This window comes from Pan troglodytes, chromosome 15, assembly GCF_028858775.2.
Source record: "Pan troglodytes isolate AG18354 chromosome 15, NHGRI_mPanTro3-v2.0_pri, whole genome shotgun sequence".
Lineage (NCBI taxonomy): Eukaryota > Metazoa > Chordata > Mammalia > Primates > Hominidae > Pan > Pan troglodytes.
In genome coordinates this window covers 86,740,485-86,766,408 of record NC_072413.2, presented here as the reverse complement: position 1 = coordinate 86,766,408, position 25,924 = coordinate 86,740,485, and the positions used below count along the sequence as shown (strand labels likewise).

The 25,924-nt window shown below is 35.6% G+C and overlaps 1 protein-coding gene across 13 annotated transcripts in view; it reads left to right on the top strand.

Annotated features, from left to right (window-relative positions):
* Positions 1-25,924, top strand: part of EML5 (EMAP like 5) — a 182,342-nt gene that overhangs the window by 35,282 nt on the left and 121,136 nt on the right. For 12 of the 13 annotated variants that reach the window (XM_016926543.4, XM_054666214.2, XM_016926544.4 and 9 more), the window contains exons 2-7: positions 2,089-2,248; positions 10,502-10,600; positions 12,687-12,755; positions 16,223-16,408; positions 17,783-17,918; positions 20,230-20,431. In XM_016926543.4, coding sequence (XP_016782032.1) covers positions 2,089-2,248; positions 10,502-10,600; positions 12,687-12,755; positions 16,223-16,408; positions 17,783-17,918; positions 20,230-20,431 — 852 coding nt within the window. The remainder of the gene's footprint in view (positions 1-2,088; positions 2,249-10,501; positions 10,601-12,686; positions 12,756-16,222; positions 16,409-17,782; positions 17,919-20,229; positions 20,432-25,924) is intronic. The other variant, XM_063793029.1, reaches the window with a different exon arrangement.

The following is a 25,924-nucleotide window of genomic DNA, read 5'->3' as shown; positions in this document are numbered from 1 at the left end:
TGTTTTATTCCTCTTGATGCTACTGTAAGTGGGATTATTTTCTTTAATTTTTTTATTGTTCGTTGCTAGTGTATAGAAATACAATAGATTTTTTATGTTGATCGTATATCCTGCAACCTTGCTGAACTCATATTAGCTCTTCATTTTTTGGTTGTTTCTTTGTGGATTCCTTAGGATTTTCTGTATATATGATCATATCATCTGCCAATAGAGATCTTTACTTTTACTTTTTGTTCCTTTTCCTGGCCTATTTTTCTTGGCTAGAATATCTAATACCAAGTTAAATGAGTGACAAGAACTGACATCTTTGTTTTTTCCCTTTACTTAGTGGGATTGCTTTCAGGCTTTCATCATTAAATATGTTATTAGCTTTGGGTTTATGTAGATGTCCTTTGTCAGTTTGAGGAAGTTTCCTTCAGTTTCTAGTTTATGTGTTTTTATCATGAAGGGATTGGGTTTTGTCAAATAATTTTTCTGTGTCTATTGAGATAAACATATATGGGAGTTTTTTTGACCTTTCTTCTGTTAATATGCCATATTTGTTGATTTCATATGTTGAACCAGCCTGGTATTCCCACTCATCTTCTCTCCCATTGATTACCCCTTTAGTATTCCCTGACTTGATGAATACCACCCCAAACCATTCAAATACTCAAGCCAGAAACCCGAGAGTCATCTTAGACCCCTCTCTTCCCCTTGTCCCCTGCATCCAATCTGTTAATTTTATCTTCTTTATTTACTTTAGAGACAGGATCTGGCCCAGAAGCCCAGGCTGGAATGCAGTGGTGCAGTCATAGCTCATTGCAGCCTTGAACTCCTGGGTTCCTTGAACTCCTGGGTTCAAGCGATCTTCTCACCTCAGCCCCCCAAGTAGCTGGGAATAGAGGTGTATGCTGCTATGTCTGGCTCATTAAAAAAATTTTTTTTTTTGTAGAGACAATGGTTTGCTGTGTTTCCCAGGGTGATCTTGAACTCCTGACCTCAGGTGATCCTCCAGCCTTGGCCTCTCAAAGCACTGATATTATAGGCATGAGCCACTACACCCAGCCTTGATTCTGTTTTAATATCCTCCTAATTTTCCCCTTTTAGTGATTCTCCACCCTGATGCCAGGTGTGATTTTCTTGTTCATCTCAAGGGCAAATCTGATATTGTAAATTGACATATAGAAAAAATTATCAAATAGAAATTTATATTTTCCCCGCCTTCTGCTGATGTACATAAACTATTACCAACTGCTAGGTCTTTGTCTTGTTTTTAGAGACTCATAGATTCTTTTTTGCGAATTATGGGTGACCTTTCTGTTTCTTAAAATGGAATTTATAATTTAAGAGTTAGTGTTATAGTAGGAGTGCTACTAAATGCTGTATTTAGACATTAAGATTTGGTCTAACTTTATCCAGTGAAAGGAATAGTAAAATGGGAAAGAAGGCTTGGAAACAGGTGAATACTAAATGAGGAAAAGGCTACCAATTTGTTGCTGTGATCCAATTGCTCTCTTGTGAGAGTTCTTTTCTTGAGAAGTTTACACACAATATATTGCAGGGATTATGAAGGGTATAATTAGCTTATCATTAACTGTTTATCACATATTCTATGAAGTAGTAACTGTTAGCATGGATTTTTATAGAAGCTATTTATTTTAAATCCAAATTACCTGCTGGGCGTGGTGGCTCACACCATAATCCCAGCACTTTTGGAAGCTGAGGGGGGCGGATCACTTGAGGTCAGGAGTTCAAGACTAACCTGGCCAATGTGGCGAAACCCCATCTCTACTAAAAATACAAAAATTAGCTGGGCGTGGTGGCGGGTGCCTGTAATCCCAGCTGCTCAGGAGGCTGAGACACAAGAATCGCTTGAACTTGGCGGGATGGAGGTTGCAGTGAGCTGAGATCACACCACTGCACTCCAGCCTAGCTGACAGAACGAGACTCTGTCTCAACAAAAATAATTTTTAAAAAATCCAAATTGTCTAAAGTGGATAAAGTCTAATGTTCACACTGGTATATGTGTTTTACATCTACCAAATACTATAAAATCTGTATAAGCAATTTTTAATAATACTACTTATTTATTTCCTTATTTTACAGCCTTGCATTGCACCCTGAACGAGTGTTGGTAGCAACAGGACAAGTTGGGAAAGAGCCTTATATTTGTATTTGGGATTCATACACTGTGCAGACCATATCAGTTTTAAAGGATGTTCATACACATGGTATAGCTTGCTTGGCGTTTGACTTAGATGGACAGGTATGTGACAGTTTTTCATTTTTTTCTAAATTGTATGTTAAGGTATATTATAGAAAATGATTATAAATCTATAAATATTAAATTGGACACTTGATGAAAATTATTTGTCCAAAGGTGGAGGTGGGTAGGTGGGGTGGGAGGTTGATATATAACAATGGGGTTTTTATTTCATCATGTCAAGAACTTTCTCAATTGAATTAATTATTACCTTGAAAGCCAAAGTGATTTTGATTCAGTGGAATATTACATGGTTATTATACAGATTTTTCTATATAACTCTTTTCCAGATAGGGTATTTTGACAGGACAGATGGATGATATCTTAGGAAAATTAAGTTTCTCAGAAAGCTGTATATGTTTTAATTTTATTTTTTTATTTTTAGAGACAGGGTCACGCTCTGCTGCCCAGGCTGGAGTGCAGTGACATGATCATAACTCATACTCTTGGGCTCAAGCAATGCTCTTGCCTCACCTTCCTGAACAACTAGGACTACAGGCACATACCATCATGCCTGGCTAATTTTTTTTTTTTTTTTTTTTTTTTTTTTTTTTGGTAGAGATGGGATCTCATTGTGGTGCCCAGGCTGGTCTCAAACTTCTGGCCTTAAGCTATCCTCCAGTGTTGTTGACCTCCCAAAGTGCTGGAATTACAGGCTTGAGCCACTGCACCCAGCCTGTATTTCAATTTTCAGTTACCTTAAAGGTTGTCTATTAAAATTATATTTTTGTTGAATATAATGGATCAATTCCTATGAGTTATTTTTTATACAAAATCAAAGTTCACAACAAAGGATATAATTATCATTCAACTGACTAATCAGTTTCTAAATTATCATCTACTTCTAGTCAATGATTTTAAAAAGTTAAACAAGCCAAGAGCTTTTTTTGTGGTGCTTTTATGGAAATTGTTATACCTAAAAATACTTTAAAGTTACCAGTAAAAAGTTGGATCTTGCAGGTTGTTCATTTATAATCTTTAAAAGTTTTATGTTATAATTAGACTTTAAAATCATTTTAAATTTTAGAACAATTTTAGTTATCTGCTTTTTAATTCATAAAATTAGTTTTATAGACCTCAATTTTACAGAAACAAATTACAGTGTGTTCTGTCCCCTTGAACATGATAGCCAGTAGATGTTTTTATATATTACTCTGAGGAATAGCTTCTTTGAGTAGCATAGGTTAATGTGATTTTCCGGTAATGAGATGAGAGAGTTCCCTTGACCCCTTTGCAGGACTTGTAACAAGGGTGTAGCTCGTTTAGTTGGCTGCCCAGCTCAAACCCCTTGTGGGAGTGGGGCATGCAGGTGAGAGGTTGCAGGAGAGCTGGGGTGAGTGCCTTTGGGTGCTGGCTTGCCTGTGGCAGCATCTAAGGTTACCCACAACCTCTGGAGCCCCAGAGGTTACAAACAATACTCTTTAACACCAGCAGCTTAAGTGTTGAACAACTCAGTGAAGAGTCAGTGTGACAGCCTTTTTGGGTTCCTGCACCCAGTGCATCCTGGATTGTCCAGCGTCCAGGAAGAACCAGGTTACACGAACAGATTGAAGGGTGGTGTATATGGAGGATTTTATTGAGCAATGGAAGTGGCTCTAAGTGGTATGGGGAACTGGAGAGGGGATGGAGTGGGAAGATAATCTTCTCCTGAACATCCTGGGCCAAACTCCTCTTGATATGCAGACACTTCTCTTCTCTCCTTCTCTGCAGTGCTGTTTTGCTCCTCTGCCAGTGGAGTTTGGGGATTTTATGGGTACAGGGTTGGGGTTGTGGGCCAGAGTGATTTTGGCAAAGGTAACATTCTGGTGGGAAAACAGGAGTGCATGTTCTCATTGAGGGCCAGGGGTCCAGGCTTGAGGGTGGAACCCTTGCCAGGGACCCCACCTTCTTCTACCCAGTATTTCCCTGCCTCCTGTTCATATTAGTAAGAGATGACTTTCTGGTAATGGATCTATAAAGACTTAATTGGAATCTCTTATTTGGAAAAAAAATGTGCTTCTAGGTTTATATCACCATATAGCAGTGTTTGGCAATTGCACAAACTTAATTCATGTCCCATTTTTGCTATTATTTTTCAAGTCTTAATGTTCTGTCAGAATTTCATTTTCTTCTTTAAAGGAAATAATACCTATTTCATAGCATAAAATGTTATAAAACAAACCTACAATGTTATTTTTAAAAACCACTTATTTAAGGTGTTATGAAATTCAAGCCATTTTAATTATAAGCATCTATAACATTAAATATAGATATTTTCTTCTTAGCTTTAAATTTGCCCTTTCTAAATGTAATATATTGCATTGCTGAGGAATTTCTTCTATATATCCAAGGAGAAATCATGCCCATAGCTTTTACTAGTTGAAAGTGTTTAATTTCACTTACTTTGAGCAACTTGTAGGAAAAGTCTTGGGTACATGTATTTCATTATCAGAGATCTTCATGAGAACATATTACTTAAAATTTTAAGTTCATAAAAACATAATAGCTAAAGGTGTTGAGCATATACCAAGTGCCAGGTATTATGCTAAGCCTGCATTATCTCATTTAATCCTCCCAACAACCCTTTGGAATAGATGCTATTATTATCTCCTTCTTATTTAAATATTTGGTGTGCTAAAATTTTTTATGGATACTTCCAATTCAGTTAATGGACACAAATAAGATTTTGTCTGGGAATAGGATCAGGTAGGAATTTGGGAAGATGGATAGAGGCTTCTTTATCTGGTTTTCTTTCTCCCTCTCTGATTATTTTTATCTTTAAAGGAGTCTTTCCTTGTCTGCTTCTTAAATATCAGTGTTCTTCAGGAGTCTGTAGCCTTTTCTTTTCACTTTACTTACATTCTCTGGGTGAGTATATAGGCCCATGACTTTAACTTCCATATCAGCTAACAGTGGCTCTGGCTTCTCAACTCTAAATATCACACTTGAATGTTCTGTAGATATTCCATTTTCTACATTTAAAACTGAATTCTCTCTTTATTCGAACTCTATCAAAAAAAACCAACAAACAAAAAAAAACTCTTCCTCTTGACTTCTGCCCTACCTCTCCAGCCTTGTCTCTTGCCGCTTTCCAGTTAGCACTCCTTCCCTCCCCTGGATTAAATTACTGGCACTCTCTTGAAAGCACCATGATCTCTCTAATCTTGAGGTCCTTTGTTCTGAAATGTACTATTACTTTTCTACAAACTGTCTCTGACTCTCTCTTCCAATTAATGGATTAAGCATTACTTTTGCTTGAAAACTTTATTCTCTTTCTCACCTACCAAGTCTGGGTTAAAAGAAATGATAAAGTAAAAAATGATAAAAAGCTAGAAGAGGAGGTAGTATTTGCTGTGTCATTTCTACCTTGTCCTGTCTGTTGTTGCGTAATCTATGCATAGGGATGTTGGTTTGGGTCATGATATGTTTATCAAGCCTACAGAGAAAGTACTGTCAAGTCTAGTTTGTTATTGCCTGTAGATGTAGAACTAGATGTATTGAGGCTCTATTTGGATACATGGAATTTTAAAGTTTTTGGCCAATTGTGTTTTGCTGTGTGTATTTGATGAGCTATACCAGACAGAGGAGACATTAGTAGAAAGAACAGCAGTGCCCCTCTGGCTATTCCTCACTTAATATACTTGTCTTGTGAAATTTTAACCTCTACACAGTATTCTGATAGCAAGAGGTAGATACCTTTGTTCTAGCTAGATTTTTGCTGATGCCCTTTGGTTCCCAAATAGTAAATACTCTCAGGAGGTACAAATAATCTCCTCTTGTTCTCTGGGCTTTCTGCTAGCTTGATTTGATGGAGAGTCATAACAAACTGTATTCTGTATCTTTTTATATAAATTATTCATTCTACCAATTTTGGAGTTTAAATAGTAAAACTTTCTTTTCAGAAATTGTAACTGGGTACTAGATGGCATTTCTCATTTGGACAGTTAGAGGGCGTAGGTTCTTAAAGCTAATTAAGGTTATGGTAAACTAATAGTAATAATAATAACATGATGCAACCATTTATGTAACATCAGTCATATACCAGGCACTCTAACTCCTTTAAGTAGTACATATGTCAATTTTCACAGTAACCCCTGTGAGGTATTTTTATTTGTCCCCATTTAACTATGGTTATAGTAAACTAATAGCAATAATAATAATGATATGAAGCAAACATTAAATAACATTAACCATATATCAGGCACTCTAACTCCTTTAAATAGTGTATATATTGATTCTCATAGTGACCCCTGTGAAGTACTTTTATATCCTCATTTAATAGGTCAAGAAAGTAAGGTACAGGGAGGCTAAATAATTGTCCAAAGTCAGCCTGCTAGTAAGAGATGATGTTCAAACCTAGGCAGTCTGCTACCAGAATCTGTGCTCCAAACCACCATTTGATAAGCTGTCTATAGTAAGTGAAATAGTAAATATTTTAAACTTTGTGGGCCATTTGGTCTTTGCTATAACTACTCAGCTCTGCATTGCAGTGCAGTGTGAAAGCAGTCATAGACAATGCACGAAGGAATGAGTGTGGCTATATTCCAGTAAAACTTTATTTACAAAAACATAGGCACAGACAGGATTTGGCTTGAGAGTTGTACTTTGCTGACCCCTGCTCTAAACCAGTACTTTTCACAGTATGTCTTGTGGGTTTTTCCTCACATTTTTCTTGTTATTTCTTCTTTGACCTTTCAGTTACTTAGAAGTATGTTGTTAATTTCCAAATATTTGGGAGATTTTCTGGATAACATTCTGTTACTCTAATTCTGTTTTTGTCAGAGAACATACTCTGTATTTTAATTTTTTAAAATTTATTGACACTTTGTAATCCAAATTTTTGTGATCTTCATGATATTTCATGTATATTTGGAAAGAATATGAAAAAGTATATTCTGCTGTTTCCTTTCTTCTGTTTATGGTGCTATCGTCATTTATTTATTAATACTTCTACATATTTTGAAAACCCCATAATAACTGTTATTTTGCCTTAAATAGTTGTTAAAATTTTTTTAATGAGAAAAATCTTACATATTTAACCACTTGGACACTCTCATATGTGTAAGTTGTTTCTATTTGGTATCATTTTACTTCTGCATGAGAAAACTTTCATGATCATATCTTGTAGTGCAGGTTTACTGATGATTCATTTTCTCAGCTTTTGTTTGCTTGAAAAAGACTTTGTTTTGACTCAATTTTCAAAGGATATTTTTGCTTAGTATACAAATTCTGTGCTGACTTTTTTCTGCCTCAGCACTTTAAACTGTTTGTCCATTGTCTTCTAACTTACATCACTTTGGATGAGCAGTCTAGGATAATTTTTAAATCTTTGTTCCTCCATACAGCAGTTGTCCTTTTTTGTCTGGCTGCTGTTTAGAATTTGCCCTTTTAGTGATGGCTTCAGCAATTTGTTTGCCATGTGTCTTGTGTGTTTTTTCTGTGTGAATGATTATCCTGCTTGGGATTTGTTGAACGTCTTAAATTTGTGGATTTATGGTTTCATCAATTTAGGAAACTTTTTACTATTATTTCTTCAGTTTTTTTTTTTTTTCTTTTCCTCTGTCTTTTCTCTCCTTCTAGAGCCATGATTACCTGTATGTTAGACCACTTGATATTTTCCTGCAGGTCATTGAAGCTCTGTCAATTCTTTTTTTCTTTTTCTTTCTGTACTTTATTTTGGATGGGTTCTATTGCTGTGTCTTCAAGTTTATTTATCTTTTCATCATTGTCTGAGCTGCTGTTAATCCTTTGGAGCAAATTTTCATTTTAGATAATGTAACAGTTTTCTGTGTTGTTCTTTTATATCTTTTCTTTTTTTATTCTTGGTATGTTTGAGATAATTCTTGTCTTGAAAATGTTAATTTTAACAGCAAATGTCTCCTAATTTTAATTATCTCTGGGTTTCCTGAGTCTATTTCTATTGAGTGATTTTCCCCAGGTTATTAGTCACATTTTCCTGTTTCTTCACATACCTGTAATTTTATTATATCCTTTTAAAGTATATGGACACTGTTCTGGCAAATAGTCAAGTTCCTCATGAATCAGTTTCATCTTTGTGAAAAGCTTGCTTTCAAACTTTGATGAGGCAGCACTAGAGTAGCTTTTGCTCTAGAATTACTGGTATAATTTCACTATTAAGGTATGACACTCTCCTCCTGACCTCAGGATTCCTAATGACTGCCCAGCGAGTTCAAAGAGGTATCTTCATTCTGGTTATTGAGAATTTGAGTGATTCTGGACCCTTTGTGATCTCTGAGAATTTTTTGCTTTTAGCTCTCTAGTAATTGTTCTTTTTCTAGAATTTCTTCTTTGCATGACCTCATAGAGTTCATCCTATGCATGCAGAGATTAATATTCTCAAATCTTACTATAGATAGTTTTACTGGAGCTCTTTTCCTGCTCTGCAAATTCTAGGCATCTTGTCCTCTCTGAACTCCAGGCTCTGTTTGTCCAAATTAGTAAGTCTACCAGGCTCTATTTGGATTCCACCTTTCTGTGCCATAGTCTAGAAATTGCTTCCTAGATGGAAGCTCGGGTGATTACAGGACTCAATTTATTTGTTTTCCCCTCTTTCAGGGTTCACAGTGCTTTACTTCCAGTTGCAAATGTCTGAAAACATTTGTTTCATGTATTCTGTACAGTTTCTAGCTGTTTATGGCAGGGGTGGGTGGGGGAGGGTAAGTTCAGACCTTGATACTCCTTCATGGCTAGAAGTCCATCTTTTGTGTTTTTAAACCTCTCTCATACTTTCGGTCTCACTGTCCACTTCTGTTTTCAACTTTGTCTTTTCATCTCCTGCTAATCTTGTATTTAACTCTTCCATTGAATTTTTAACTTATTTTATTTTTTGTTTCTGGAAGTTCCGTTTGCTTCTTCAAGTCTCCTTGGATACTTTTTATAGTCTCGTATTCTTTGCTCATATACAGATATTTTGAATCCTTAATTTTATTTCGCACATTAAGCTTATTTCTCACATTAAGCTTATGTTATTTAACTAATAATGCCATATCTGATGTTTTTTGCAAGGCCGACTTCGCTGTTTGTTGTGACTTGCCCATTCTCACTCATGGTTTCTTATTTTGTTGTGTTTGTGTGTGTGGGTGGGGTGGTTTGTTTATTTTTTCAGCTTATTATTATTATTTTTTGAGACAGAGTCTCTCTCTGTCTCCCAGGCTAGAGTGCAGTGGAACGACCTCAGCTCTCTGCAACCTCTACCTCCTGGGTTCAAGTGATTCCCCTGCCTCAGCCTCCCGAGTAGATGGAATTACAGGCGTGAGTCACCACGCCTGGCTAATTTTTGTAATTTTAGTAGAGACGGGGTTTCAACGTGTTGCCCAGGCTGGTCTCAATCTCCTGGCCTCAAGCAATCCACCTGCCTTGGCCTTCCAAAGTGCTGGGATTACAGTGTGAGCCACCGCACCTGGCTTTTTTTTTTTTTTTTTTTTTTTTTTTAGCTTGTTTTGATTGAATTGCTACCTGTAGGAATTCTTTGAGGGATGGATCAAAGTTGCGGTACTTCATTTAGGATTTATATTTGCTTGGGCCACATTGTTGAAGTTGCTTGAAGACACAGCCAACCCTGAAGACTACTTTGAATTAAATTTCCTAGTTGAAGGATTCATGTTTAATGAGAATTTAGGCCAGCAACCATGTGAAGGATGCTTGTGGTTACAAATGTTCAGGGAGGTGTTTCTCCCTCTTCATGAGTTGCCTCCGCTTCTTTAGGAAGGGGTTATTTGTTGTTTCCGAGAGGTGTACTGCTTTAATCAGAGGCGGTCTGCAATTCAAATCCCCACCTTAGGTAGGCCCTAGACTTTGTCTCCTATTCTTCCTCAGCCCACAGCACAGAAATCAGGGGTACAAGTATTCACCCGATGCCTTTAGAGTCCAGTATGTGTAGGTGTTTTCTCATCCTCCAGGTTTCCCACTGGAAAATTTCTTAATTTTTCGACAGCTCATCAGTCCATTTAAAAACATGATTTTACATTTTATCTAGTATTTTTAGTTTTTGGTAGGAGGTATATTTAGGATATTTTGTCAATCCTACTGTTAGAAATGGAAGTCTCTCTTCTGTTTCATAATGTGAAGATCGATACATATGTGGAAACACTAACAAGGTGAAATACATTCAGCCTTTATGAGGTCTATAAAATATAGGCATATATGTTTTATGTTTATAAAAACCCATGATTATAATTTATTTGCTATTTGTAATTCAGTTTCTCTTTGATTTGTTTGCCTTTTTATTCCTTCCTGGACTTCTTGGACATAAATCAGCGCTTGGTTTCAGTTGGACTTGATTCAAAGAATGCAGTTTGTGTTTGGGACTGGAAAAGGGGAAAAATGTTGTCTATGGCTCCTGGTCATACAGATAGAGTAAGTATTCTCTTTTGAGATTTCTAACGAGTACTGGAAGGGAAAGACCAGAAGAGAGTTCAGGGGATTTTATTCTTCTGTATTTTGTTATTGCCAGATAGGTCATATGTAATTAAAATTTTACAATTGGTAAATAATTGTACAGATGTAAAAAGTCTTAAAGTGTTAGAGTACATATGTATTGTAGGACTTGGAAACATGATTTGATATGTATAGCATTGGCATAAGACTTTTTTTCTTTTTTTTATCATACTTTTAAGTTCTGGGGTACATGTGCAGAACGTGCAGGTTTGTTACATAGGTATACACGTGCCATGGAGGTTTGCTGCACCCATCAACCCATCATCTACATTAGGTATAAGACTTTTAACCTGGTGTTTGCTTCAGTAAAAACAATGTATTTTCTTTACATTTTTAAAAACAGTTTTATTGAAATATAATTGATACACATAGGGATGCACATATTTAAGGTGTGAAGTTTGATGGGTTTGACATATGCAGACACCCATTATTCAAATCTCAATTTAAAAATTGAATGGTTTGAGCCTAGGGTCTGTTTAGTTTGGTTTACCACTAATTTGTTACATATGTATTATGGTTAAGGTGAAAAATAATGTTGCTTGTGTGGATTTAAAATTACGTATTACTATTACATTTTTTAGAGACCTAACATTTTTAACTGATGACTTGTTAGAATATATATTCCTCATTCCAAATTGTATATAAACAATACATCATAGCCAGCTTTTAATTAAATATTATACTATTTTTATGGATGTAGATCAAAAAAGTTGTAAACTCCTAAAAGTGTCTAATTTGTGTGTATGTATATGTAGTAAAATCCTAACCTGAACCAGCACAGAGGCATGGCCAATGACTGTATTTGGTGGGAATTTATCACTCTAAAAGTTGGGTAGAAAATTTTGTGTATATTCGCATTTTGGAGAATACATTTGGTTTTTAGTAGCTGCACAGCGAGGCCTATTACACACACACACACACAAACAAACAAACACACAATTTAGACCATTATTAAAATGTTGGATATATTTTATTAGACAGCTGGCATGTTCTTACCTGCTTAGATCAAAGCATTTTGCACATGACTATTTGGAATTTAATAAATAGACCCGTTACAAAATATGACACTGTCAATGGAGTTTTTGAAAGTATTATTGTGGTTGAATATTTCAAAGTTGCATTGATATGTTTTTCATATAATCTGTATTATGGTGAGTTGTTAAATATTAACTGTAATATGTATTCTTTCTTCATTATCACTAAAGAGCATCACTTTGTAAATTTTTGGAGTATACCAAAATGTGAAGTGTACATTTTAGTATACCAAAAATGTAAACCTTTTAGAGGTAGGTTGATAAGGTGTCAAAGAAACATGACGACTACCAGAAAGCAGAATAAATGAATTATTTTTTAAATGTTAGTTCTTCTTTCATCATTTGTTTAATTACATTTCTCATTCGTATTTTATTTCACCTGGGTTTTTGCTTGTTTGCTTTTGTAACAAAATGTTTTGCATGTATTTAGAATTTATGGAATTTTAGAAAATAATGAAGCCTGGAGACTCCCCAAAATTTGAGTTAACTTTGACCTTTAGACAGTGAAAAAAATTACTGTAAAATCAGTGTTTGGATTCTTTATGTAAACAGTTCTGAGTGATAGAAAGCTATAAAGGTGTTTCTTATTTCTAGACTGTATAAGTGTCATGTTCCATTCTGAATCTCTTTTCTGTAGAAATTATGCAAGCACCTCCCTTCGTGTCCTAATTCTGTTCAACCATTCTTGTTATTTATGGACCAAATTTTTTTAAAAATTAAAAATAAACAGAGGTGTTAAATTTTACTCCAGTAGTGTTTGAAGTTCATAGAAATGAAGAAATGCTTTTTATTTCTTATCATTTTCAAATTTACTTTATTTCTCATAAGATTTTGAAGTGTGGGATTCTGATTATTATTTATTGAGGAATATTATTTTATGATTAGGAGTTTGGGCCATTTGGTCTTTTGGACAGGATTTTTAAATGATTCTGGAAATAAGTATTTTAATCATGAATCTGATTTGTTTACAGATATTTGATATTTCTTGGGATTTGTACCAGCCAAATAAACTTGTCAGCTGTGGTGTAAAACATATCAAGGTACTAGAAGGGTCTTGTTTTATAATAGTCACGTTTAGTTCTCTACTGCTAAGTATATATTGCACTGTTAACAATTTAGCCTACTTTCAGAATTTTGATAGTACTTATTTTTAAAATGGCAATGTTTTTATTGTTCTTATGTTCAGTCAAACAAATATATATATTATTTGCTTTGAACTATTGTAAGGGATATAGGTATGAATAGGAAATTAATAAGCCACATTCCATAAAGAAATCTGTAGTCTAGTGAGGTAGGATTTACTGTGTCCATCCTGTTTCTTCATGTTTCACTTACAAAGTAAAATGTTGAGAATAGGAAACAAATGAAGAGTTTTTCATTTACATAGATAGAATGGTGTGGGAGAAGCAACATGAGTAGACCTGGCTTTGCCATTTATTAGCTGTTTAACCTGGTATGAGTTATTGAACCTCTTTGAGCTTTTATTTTCACATTTTAAAACTGTGACTGCTGTTACCATCCTCAAAGAATTGATGATTAAATAAGGCGGCAGTGTATATTCAAGTGCTTGTCATAGTGCCTAACACATGGTCTGCTTTCTGAAAGTGTTGCTTTTCCTTTTTCTATATTTGCTCCCTGATTTGACCTCAGCCTTTAAATTTTTTTTTATTTGACAAATAATGATAGTACATATTCATGGGTACATAGTGATGTTTTGATACATAAAAATGTATGGTGATCAGATTAGGGTAATTAGCTATCATCCCAAACATTTGCTATTTCTTTGTTTTAGGACCATTCAATATCCTCCTTCTAGCTATTTGAAACTGTGTATTCATATTACCTATACTCATTCTACAGTGGTATAGAGTAGTAGAACTTATTCCTCCTCTCTAGTTATAATTTTGTATCCTTTAACAAATCTCTCCTTGTCCCTCTCTCAGCCTTGATAGCCACTATTTACTTTGCTTATGAAAGCTCTGGGTTTTGTTTTATATTACAGCTCAGATTTTGAAGCCTGTAAAGTCAATGGTGATATTCATTATTATGTTTATAGTTACTTTTAAATCATTGGAACAAATTGGAATTAAGTTGCTTTACTTCCACTGTCTGATGTAACAGTTCCTGGTAGCAGTTAATTCCTAGTGAATTAATTAAGGTTCTGTGTTCACATTCTTTATTTCAATATGCCTAACTCCATCCACGTTTTCTCCAGTGCATCTTTCACTGCTGCTGCAATTCTTGATTTGTTATTCTGGTATTGATTTGATTGATGGATAGTAGTGAATATTTATTTTTTGACAAATATTTAATACCAAAAAGGCTGTATGCTGGGCTTTAAGGCACATGATATAAGCACTGTGAAGGTAGAGATTTTTGTCTTGTTCATCTTTGATGGACAGTGTGTTTGATATGGTACTTGATATATATTAAGTGCTTAATAAGTGATTGGCAAATTAATTATGAATAAGGAGATCTTACTATTTTATATTGTAAGTAAAGCTACAGGCTCCATTTTCAGGTTTTTATAAAAAGCTCATCTCAAACTAAATAAACTATATTTTTATAATGAGTTACATTTCTTTCCCTTTGCTAGAAGAAATGAATAGTAACATAGTTCTCTTTGCAGGCAATACATGTGAGGAAATTAATTCCCAGAGATGATCTAGAACTGCACTGTCCAACCATACATAGCTATTTAAACACAAATTAGTTAAATGAAATTTAAAATTCATTTCCTCAGTCACACTAGCAGTACATTTCATATGCTTATGTATCTAGTAGTGGTTACTGTATTGGAAAGCGTGTGTGTGTGTGTGTGTGTGTAATATTTTCATCATCACTGAAATTTCTATTGGTCAATATTGATTTGGATTCTAGAACAATAGTTCTTAACCCTTGCTGAGCATCAAAATAATTTGGATACCTGGGCTTCATGCTTCAGAGATTCTGTCTCAGTTCATCTCAATTGGGAGTCCAGGCATCCCATTTTATGATTTCCCAGGTGATTCTAATGTGAAGCTAACATTGGGAATCACTGATCTAGAAGAAAATAATGGATTCAAATTAGGACATGCTGAAAGAAAGAAAACAAGCCACTTATGTACACAGAAATTATGGAGATTTTAAGTTTAAAAATTACAAAGTTTAATTAAAGTACTCATTAGATCTTTGAATAATGATCATAATTTTTAGTTCTTTGAGGCTTCAAATTTTAAAATAAGAATATATGATAATAAATTATTTTAAATGTTAATTACTTATTGCAAAGTTGAATATTTTCTTTGGGCCTAATTTCTTTATGCAGAACTATTTAATGTATATATCTCTGCCCCGTCCCATTTTTTTGGTTTATTTTTTAGAGATGGGATCCTACCATGTGGCCCATGCTGGAGTGCAGTAGCTATTCACAGGTGTGATTTATAGCTCACTGTAGCCTCAAACTCCTGGCCTCAAACCATCCTCCCACCTCAGCCTCCCAAGTTGCTGAGACTACAGGCGTTTGCCACTGTGTCCACTTCCCCCCAACTCCTTTTTCTTTAAATTTCTCTCCGTGAACTATAAAAATTTACCTAATTCCACCTAATAGAACAAAAGCCCTGGTAATGAAGATTCATGGTTAACTTCTTATTTTCTCCCAAGAATGAACAAATCATTCCACATGGACATCTATCTTATTTTTTAAAGCTTTACAAGCAAAGCAATTGCTCAGCTTTGAAAATATCAAATATTATAGTTACAGTGAGCTGCAGTTACCATGAGCTGTAGCATACTCCTTTTTTCCTATCCTTAATGTTTCTATCAGAGAGAGTATGTTAGATTTGGTCCTTTTTCTTCTTCTTAGTCTGTGATGACTTACCTTCATTTTCATTGCTAACCGATTCCCAACTTTTTAACCTAAAATTTTTTTTTTTTTCTTGAGACGGAGTCTCACTCTGCGCCCAGGCTGGAGTGCAGTGGTGCACTCTTGGCTCACTGCAACCTCTGCCTCTTGATATCAAGCGATTCTTGTGCCTCAGCCTCCCGAGTGACTGGGATTACAGGCATGCGCCACCATACCTGGCTAATTTTTGTATTTTTAGTAGAGATGGGACTTCGCCATATTGGCCAGGCTGGTCTTGAACTCCTGACCTCAGGTGATCTGCCTACCTTGCCCTCCCAAAATGCTGGGATTACAGGCATGAGCCACTGTGCCTGGCTTAATCTAAGTTTTATGTAGATTTCTTTTCAGAAACCTAAGGAAAGCATAGCATATTTTAAAAATAATCTGATTCAAACCCCTTATTCTTACAGATAAGAATTGAAACCAGTGACTATATAGCTATGCTATAACGTAGCTTTTGACAGCACTAGAATGAGAATCTGAACATTGAATGCTATTTTATCATAAGGCAATTTCTTAGTTAATTTTAGCTCACTGCTCTAATATAGCATCAAAGTATTGGGAATGTTTTACTTTATTTTATAAGAATTCTTTGGTAATTTGATTATACTATATACCTTTTAGTTCTGGAGTTTATGTGGAAATGCTCTGACCCCAAAACGAGGTGTCTTTGGTAAGACGGGTGACCTTCAGACAATACTGTGCCTAGCCTGTGCAAGGGATGAATTAACATATTCTGGTGCACTCAATGGGGATATATATGTTTGGAAAGGAATCAATCTTATACGAACAATACAAGGAGCCCATGCTGTAAGTACATTTAAGTATTTTAAACACTTTCATGTGTATTACTTAACCTTGTCTTAGAATGATAGACTGCGTAATATAGTATATTGTTTCTAGTCAGTTTGGTTGCTTGAAAATGCTTTTCTAACTGAATTATCTGTTTTCAAGATTTCAATGAAGAAATCAATTAGACTCATTGATATTTATTACATTAGTATAATTAGTATCTTGTTAAAGCTATTGCTTTAGTATGGTGTCTTTCTGAAGAGTAGTGTTGAAAAAAAGCTTGTTGAGTTCAATCTAAAAGTATTCTAGATTAACCACACCAGAATAAAGCTAGTGTTCTTGAGGCTAATTTACCAGAGGCAATTAAATTTTCGTGTAAATAACTTACTAAACTTAAAAAGAAATCTGCTGTTTAAATTCTTAGCGTTTTTTGGTTTGAGCTTTTTAGCATTTGGGTCCCCCTTACAAAGTAAAGGGAGCTAGATAGCACAAAGCTGCCACGTTGTTAACAGCAAGATCTTCGTGTAGAAAAGTCCTCAGTGCATTACATTTCTATTAATTGGGTTTTCCTACCCTTTGCTTTTTTACTTTTTAAATTTTTTGTGGTTGTTGAATTGGTTTTCTTTCCTTTATTCATTTGAATATTAGGGTTATTAATCTTTTGACAGTCATTCATGTTGCAAATATTTCTCCAATCTGTTTGTCTTTGCTTATTACATCTTTTCTCATATGAACAAATTTAAAACTTGTGGGTGATCTGCCATGCCTAGAAAAGTCTCTCACAGCCCAAAGTTACCTAAATGTTATTCTGAATTTTTCTAATATTCTTGTTTTATTTTTTATATTTAGTTATAAATAGTTATTTTTTAAGTTCATGTATAATTCATTTTTACATGTGGTATAGGAATTAAATTTATTTTCTTTTATGTTCTATCCATATAATTAAATACCACCTTGGTTATATATAGTCATGCCTTGATATTTTGGGGGGGATTGGCTCCAGGACCACAGATACCAAAATCTACACATACTCAAGTCTTGCCCTGGGAAACCTGCATATGTAAAGCCCTCCCTATCTATGGGTTTTGTATCCCACAAAGATTGTATTTTGATCTGGGTTTCATTGCTAATGTGGAACTGTGGATACACAGCTGACTGTATTTATTGAAAAAATCCATATAAGTGAGCCAGTGAAGTTCAAATCCACAACGAGCAACTGTATTAAGTTCTTATGGACTTACTTCTAGATTTTCTTTTGTGTTTTCTGATGTATTTGTTTATTCTTACATCCTAACAAAATATTGTTAAATTGGTTTAAAAGGGTTTCTACCTTCATATAGTAGATGTTCTTAAAAAATATTTGTTGTTAAATTATTTTATTTCCTCTTCTAGGCAGGAATTTTTAGCATGAATGCTTGTGAAGAAGGCTTTGCTACTGGTGGCAGAGATGGTTGTATTCGTCTTTGGGATTTAACTTTTAAACCAATTACTGTGATTGATCTCAGGGAAACAGACCAGGGATACAAAGGTAATAACAAAACAAATGTCTTAGTACTAGGCAAACTCTAAACTTCCCAAAGATTATCTCTTTCTTTCAGTGAGTATAAATGTAAGTTTTGTAAATATAAATAAGACTTATATTTGCCTCTTCACCCTGTATGCATTTGATTAAAATTCTTCTATTAAGGAGAAATTTTGCCTGTAAAGAGTTTAGGTTCATTGTTAGGAGAAAGATTCTTTCATAAGTCTAATATCTATTATAATGGGACCTATAGAGAGATGTGAGAGGTACTCACTTAGGTATCTTTGGATTTTGAAAGTATTTTACTATTAGAATGCTAAATATAACTATTTAACAAACTATTCTAAATAAACAGTTGGGGGTAAATATTGAGGGTTGGGAAACTTTTGTTCGGGATAATTTAAATGTGGATAGGTGTATTTTTCCTTCACCCAAATTTGTCAGCAATTGGGGGATTTTTTTTTTTCTCTTGGGGATTAAAAAAATTGATGTAATAAAACAGGACCTTTTACTATAAAAGCTACCCACAGGTTTGTGTTTAAACCATATTCCAGTCACCTACAAGTTGTGTGACCTTGGGCTGGTAATTTACCCTCACTGTAAATAAGGAAAATAAGAATAAATATATTATTTAGGATATAGGATCCTATATATGAATTGATATTTCTCAAATGTTTATAAAGATAGCACATAATAAGCATGTAAATGTTAATTGTTATTTTATTTTCATTAGTTTTGCTAAACATTATTGTGCTTTAAAGCTTACAAAATAATTTGAGACTTTTTCTTATCTGATCCTCACAAGAACATTGTGAGGTACACGGTGTCTTTATATTGGCCATGTAACACACATGAGAAAACTGAAAAACACGGTAGCTTTCCTAAGATTACAAAAGACATTCAGGAGTAGGCAGAAAAAGTAAAATTCTCTCTTTTTAATGATATTATAAGTATATTGAAGAAATATAGACAAGTAAAAAGATTATTAAAAGGAAAAGAATACAATTCTATAAAGGTAATTTACTAATTGAGTACTTATTGAACAATGCAGACTGAAGTGTTATAAGACTGGCTGAGCAAGTAGACATGGCTAGAGTTGTCTACAAGGGAGAAGGAAGAAGAGTACATGTCTTGAAGGATGGGTAGGAACTAGGTACATAAAAAGACAAATATTTCATGTAGAAAACAACATGGACAATTGAAGAAAATGTGAGTATAGATCAAGGACTTACATATTTCTTCTGTCTCACATCTAAGATATAAAAGGTACAAAATTAACTTCAATTTAGGAAGATTGGAATTATTGACACAGGATATTTTGGGTGCTACCTTGCCAGCTGGAGACCTCCATGGCGGGCGCAATGCCCCTGTCCAGGGCTGCACTGGGCTCCAGGCTCGCCAGGAGGTACCCTGCCCACTTGGCCTGGCAGGCTGCGCTTGGCTTACACTCTGGCTGGATCCCACACTTGCTGCAGGATCCATGCTCAGCCTGTGGCTGGGCCGGGTGTGCTGTGACCTGCTTCTGCCTTGGGCGTTGGCGTCTGGTTGAAGGGAATGTGGTGGCACCTAAAAAACTTGGGGACTCCAGCGACCCTGAAGCCCCAAAGGGGGTGTCACAGCATGTTAATAGCTCTTTCAGTCCTGCCCAATAAATGGGGGCATGTGGTGCCCAGCGACTCCCTCTCCTGTTGCTTGTTGAGTAGGAGGGGAGTGCTGCATGGTTACAGCTCTGTCTGTACTCACTGTTTGGTGAGTTCCAAGTTCTTGTCCCACATCCAAGAAGAAAGAAGTTATACTGACAGCTGGCAGGTGAGCAAGGCAAAGAGTTTTACTGAGTGACAAAACAGCTCTCAGTGGAGAGGGTACCCGAGATGGGGTGAAGTCAGGTAGTCTCCCCTGCCCCCAACCCCCCACCCAAAGGTGGGCAGTCCCCAAATATGGCTGAGTCTGGAGCTTTTATGGGCTCAGAATGGGGGATTGCATGCTGATGGGTTTGTGAGTAAAAAAAGGCTTAAAAAAGGCACCACTCAAAGATGGGCACAACACTATAAAAAAAAATTAGGGAAGGATAAATATGTGTAAAGTAAGTGAAAGGTGGGGATCAATCAGAGGAAAGTGCACCAAATGGGAAGAGACGTTCTCAGTTGGTCCGTGGATTTATCTGAGACTTGTAGCTTGGCTTTCAGGCTTTAAACTGTCTTAGGTTTGAAGGTTGGCTTTCACCGGGACTTGCCCCTATCTGCATAGGGATTTGTCTGCCTCCTGCTGCTATCATTATTACAGCATTATATATTAAATACAATTTACTTTTTACTAGGTTTGTCTGTAAGGAGTGTGTGTTGGCGAGGTGACCACATTCTAGTTGGAACACAGGACAGTGAAATTTTTGAAATTGTGGTGCAAGAAAGAAATAAACCTTTTCTAATTATGCAAGGGCATTGTGAAGGTGAACTTTGGGCACTTGCTGTCCATCCTACTAAACCTTTGGCTGTGACTGGAAGTGATGATCGTTCGGTCAGGTAAGCAAATTATAAACTAATTAATTCCATAGGCTGGAATGTATCCTTAGATAAACATAAAGAAAACATGGCCAGGCACTGTGGCTCACGCCCGTAATCCCAGCACTTTGGGAGGCCAAGGCGGGCAGATCACAAGGTCAAGAGATTGAGACCATCCTGGCCAACATAGTGAAACCCCGTCTCTACTAAAAATACAAAAATTAGCTGGGCATGGTGGCGGGCACCTGTAATCCCAGCTACTTGGGAGGCTGAGGCAGGAGAATTGCTTGAACCCAGGAGGCGAAGGTTGCAGTGCGCCAAGATCATGGCACTGCATTCCAGCCTGGCAACAGAGTGAGACTCCATCTCAAAAAAAAAAAAAAAGAAAGAAAAAATACTCCGATTAAAACTTTATTAGCTCATGGTATAACAAATGAACATAAGTAATAAATACTGAAAATTAATAGAATTATTAGTAATATTTTTTCTCTTACAAATATATGATATGGAGTTTGTTCCATATCAGAATGTACAGAACTACCTCCTCCTTTTTAACAGGAATATAATATTTCACTGCATGGATATACTGTAATTTATTCAACTAATCCATTACTGATGGAAGATTAGTTTCCTCCAGTTTTGTGTATTTTAGAAATACAGGGCTTGCAGTGAATATCATTATACATTTGTCATTTTGTACATGTATGAATATCTCTGATAAATGTTTAGCAGTGGTCAAAGGATATGTGCATTTTAAATTTTGATAGATAAGGCCTTACATAGAGGCAGCAACAATTTATACACCTATTGTGAATATATTACCAGTGCCTGTTTTCTCACACCCTTAACAGAACTAATTATAATCCCAAAAGGTGAAAAATGATACCTTGTTATATTTTGAAAATATGTATTTCTCTTATATTGAGGGTTGTTATGTTTTTATATGTTTAGAGGACATTTTTTTCTTTGACCTGTTCAAGCTCTTTGCCTATTTTCTGTTAGTTCATAGGTCTTTTTCTCTACTTGATTTTAAATAAGATCTAATGATACCTGTTTATATATTAAAGAAATTAGAAACCTTGTCTGTGATAGTGGTTCTCAAAGTGTGGTTCCTAGACGAGCCACATCAGCATTACCTAAGAATGTGTAAGAAATGCAAATTCTCAGGCCTTTTACAGGACCTAATACCAGAAATTGAGCAATTTGTGATTTCAGAAGCCTTCCAAGTGACTACGATATACTCAAAAGTTTGAGAACCACTGATCAATTTTAGGAATTGAGATTTGTTTCCCCCAGTTTGTCTTTTTTTCCCCTGATTTCATCTGTAAATATTTCTGTTTGTATCTTTAAAAGATATCTCAAACATCACCACAATACTGTTATCACACAGTGTTCTGTATCTAGCTAGTATAGAAATTCCTGATTGTCTCATAAAATATTTTTATGATTTCTTAAAATCAGGACCCAAATGAGCTTCATATATTGCGTTTGCTGATGTCTTTTCAGTCTCTTTTATTCTACAGCTTTCTTCCTTCCCTTTTTGTTCTTCTTACAGTTTATTTAGCGTTTCCCACATTCTGGATTTGGCTAATTGCATACCCATAGTGTATTTTAACATAGTCTGTGTTCCCTGTATCCTGTAAATTGGTAGTTAGATTTAGAGGTTTGATGAGATATAGTTATGAATTTTCAGGATATTTCCTAGGTGGTGATGTACTGCTGCTTGATGGTATGTAATGTGTAGTCTCCGTTTTTTCTAGTAGCAGCCATTGATGATTATTGTCTAGATTAGTATTTCCCAACCTTTTTTCATTGTCACTTTCTTACATTTTTTTTCTTGATCACACCCTCTCTTTGAAATTTTAAGACCACAGACAACTGTGTATCTCTTTTTGTATTGTGGCCCCTTAAGAGAACGCAAACCATTGTAATATTTAAGATATTTTACCCCTAAGAATTCATTTTTACCCCCTTTCAGGAAATATTGCCCCCGTTGAGAATGCATGGCCTAAATCTATCATTTTAATAAGAATTTCAAATGGTGGCATTCTAATACTTACATTTACCACTCATTATTCATTTGTTAGCTGTAGTATTTCTATAAAGAGAATTTCTTCTCATCAATTATTTGTTTATCCTGGTTATAATAAAGGCGGAAAGGTGCTTAATTCTTTCCCTATATTTACCAATTTTAAAAGTTAGGTGGTTCCCTAGAATCCTTTCTGTAAACTTTCCACATTTCTTGCCATTTTTTGTGTAGGGTTGTTGATCTTTTTCTCCTTTACTTTTAGCAGCTCTTTATATATTATGGATGTTAACTCTTTGCCTATAATGTAAATTGCAAGTAATTTCAATAGTTTGTTACTTGCTTTTTTTTTTACTTCGTGTAGGTTGTTTTAGGTAAGCAAAAATTCTTGTTGTTGTTGTTGTTATTTTTCATATAGCTGAATTTATCAGTATTTTCTTTCATGACTTCTAGGATTGTATCATAGAGAAATCTTCCCCAAAATTATTTTTAAAAAATTTTCAATATATTCTTCCAGTACATTAGTGGTTATATTTTTATGTTTAACTCCCAATCTATGTAAAGCTTCCTTTAGTGTAAGAAGTAGGATGGGGACTCAACCTAATTGTTTCCAGATAATTACTGATGTTTTTTATGGTATGCTAATCAGTCATGCCATTTACTGTCATTGTGCCAGTCTATTTTTGGGGGATGGGAGATGGCATAGGTCATATGTCTGTAAACTTACTGTGGGGGCTACACCTCACTCTGTGCTCTGCTAGGAGCTATTCATAATCCTTTCATTGTAGAATTGCTATTACCAAGTGCCACCTAGCTGCTGCCAATAGGACAGTTGTTTCTTCAAAAAGTAATTGTTCAGACTACTGTTTCTGTTATTGGTGGGCAATTTATTTGGAATAAAACAACTTCTAATGAAAACAACTAAAGATATTAGTTAAAATGTCAATCACCTTAAAAGCTTCAAAGAACTGACAAGATAGTGAGGAGCTATCCAGCCAATTTGTGAAAGAAAATGGGCATTTAGGGGCATTGTGCCAAAGCCGCTTTTTGCCCTGAAGGCATTTTTCCTTTGGGTAAACTTGACCTTTGTTTATGGCTTTGTCTTGGAGTACAAGGGACAGACAAGACCCAGCATTTGCCAAAGGAGGATAGTCCAACGTATGGTGTTAAAGCTATAAATTAAGCTCCAAAAAATATCTGCTGCAGATTTGTGTGGGAATGGAGACCTCACTTCTTGTTTTAAGTTTTGGTAGCACAGAAGTGTATAAAGCAGCTTGATATTGTTATTCAAATAGCATTAATTGTTCAAATGACTTTACCACAATGTAAGTTTCACATTACATTGTGCTGCTTTTGCCTTATAATTTTAGGTTGAATTCATTAGGTAACAGTATTGAGTCTTCAGTAGAAGCTAATTTCCAAATCCATTCAGCGTTTAATAATATCGCTAGAACCTGGGAGGCAGAAGTTGCAATAAGCTGAGATCGCGCCACTGCCCTCCAGCCTGGGAAACAGCCAGACTCCGTCTCAAAAGAAAGACAGAGATCAATTCTTCTTAACTCGGAAAAATTTCAATCTTCGTTCTAAGATCAGAAAATCACAACAAAACTTAACCACTGCTAAGCCATTTAACTGCTGTATTAGCGCAAGTCAGGATTTTCTGCTTCTGTATCTGGCAAAAATTCACAGAACTGAAAATGGCCATACTGCCCAAGGTAATTTATAGATTCAATGCCATCCCCATCAAGCTACCAATGACTTTCTTCACAGAAGTGGAAAAAACTAAAGTTCATATGGAATCAAAAAAGGGCCCACATTGCCAAGACAATCCTAAGCCAAAAGAACAACACTGAAGGCATCGCGCTACCTGACTTCAAACTATACTACAAGGTTATAGTAACCAAAACAGCATGGTACTGGTACCAAAACAGAGATATAGACCAATGGAACAGAACAGAGCCCTCAGAAATAATACCACACATCTACAACCATCTGATCTTTGACAAACCTGACAAAAACAAGAAATGGGGAAACGATTCCCTATTTAATAAATGGTGCTGGGAAAACTGGCTAGCCATATGTAGAAAGCTGAAACTGGATCCCTTCCTTACACCTTATACAAAAATTAATTCAAGATGGATTAAAGACTTACATGTTAGACCTAAAACCATAAAAACCCTAGAAGGAAACCTAGGCAATACCATTCAGGACATAGGCATGGGCAAGGACTTCACGTCTAAAACACCAAAAGCAATGGCAACAAAAGCCAAAATTGGCAAATGGGATCTAATTAAACTAAAGAGCTTCTGCACAGCAAAAGAAACTACCATCAGAGTGAACAGGCAACCTACAGAATGGGAGAAAATTTTTGCACTCTACTCATCTGACAAAGGGCTGATATCCAGAATTTACAAAGAACTCAAACAAATTTACGAGAAAAAAACAACCCCATCAAGAAGTGGGCAAAGGATATGAACAGACACTTCTCAAAAGAAGACATTTATGCAGCCAACAGACACATGAAAAAATGCTCATCATCACTGGCCATCAGAGAAATGCAAATCAAAACCACAATGAGGTACCATCTCACACCAGTTAGAATGGTGATCATTAAAAAGTCAGGAAACAACAGGTGCTGGAGAGGATGTGGAGAAATAGGAACGCTTTTACACTGTTGGTGGAACTGTAAACTGGTTCAACCATTGTGGAAGACAGTGTAGCAATTCCTCAAGGATCTAGAACTAGAAATACCATTCTACCCAGCCATCCCATTACTGGATATATACCCAAAGGGTTATAAATTATGCTGCTATAAAGACACATGCACACGTATGTTTATTGTGGCACTATTCACAATAGTAAAGACTTGGAACCAACCCAAATGTCCATCAGTGATAGACTGGATTAAGCAAATGTGGCACATATACACCATGGAATACTATGCAGCCATAAAAAAGGATGAGTTCATGTCCTTTGTAGGGACATGGATGAGACTGGAAACCATCATTCTCAGCAAACTATCACAAGGACAAAAAACCAAACACCGCATGTTCTCACTCATAGGTGGGAATTGAAAAATGAGAACACTTGGACACAGGAAGGGGGACATCACACACCGGGGCCTGTCATGGAGTGGGGAGAGGGGGGAGGGATAACATTAGGAGATATACCTAATGTAAATGACGAGTTAATGAGTGCAGCACACCAACATGGCGCATGTATACATATGTGACAAACCTGCACATTGTACACATGTACCCTAGAACTTCAAAGCATAATAATAATATAAAAAAGACATTAAAGCAGCTGTTATAACTACAAAAAATAAATTCACAGAACTGAAAGTGGTTAGTTAAATCCACAGGAGCAAATGAAGTTCACCATTAATGCTATTGGTTAAAAAAAACGAGAGAGTCTTATTTTTTTCTTCACTAAGTACGTGCTAAAGAATAATACAATGAATAAGCACAGGCTTTAAACCCCTTATG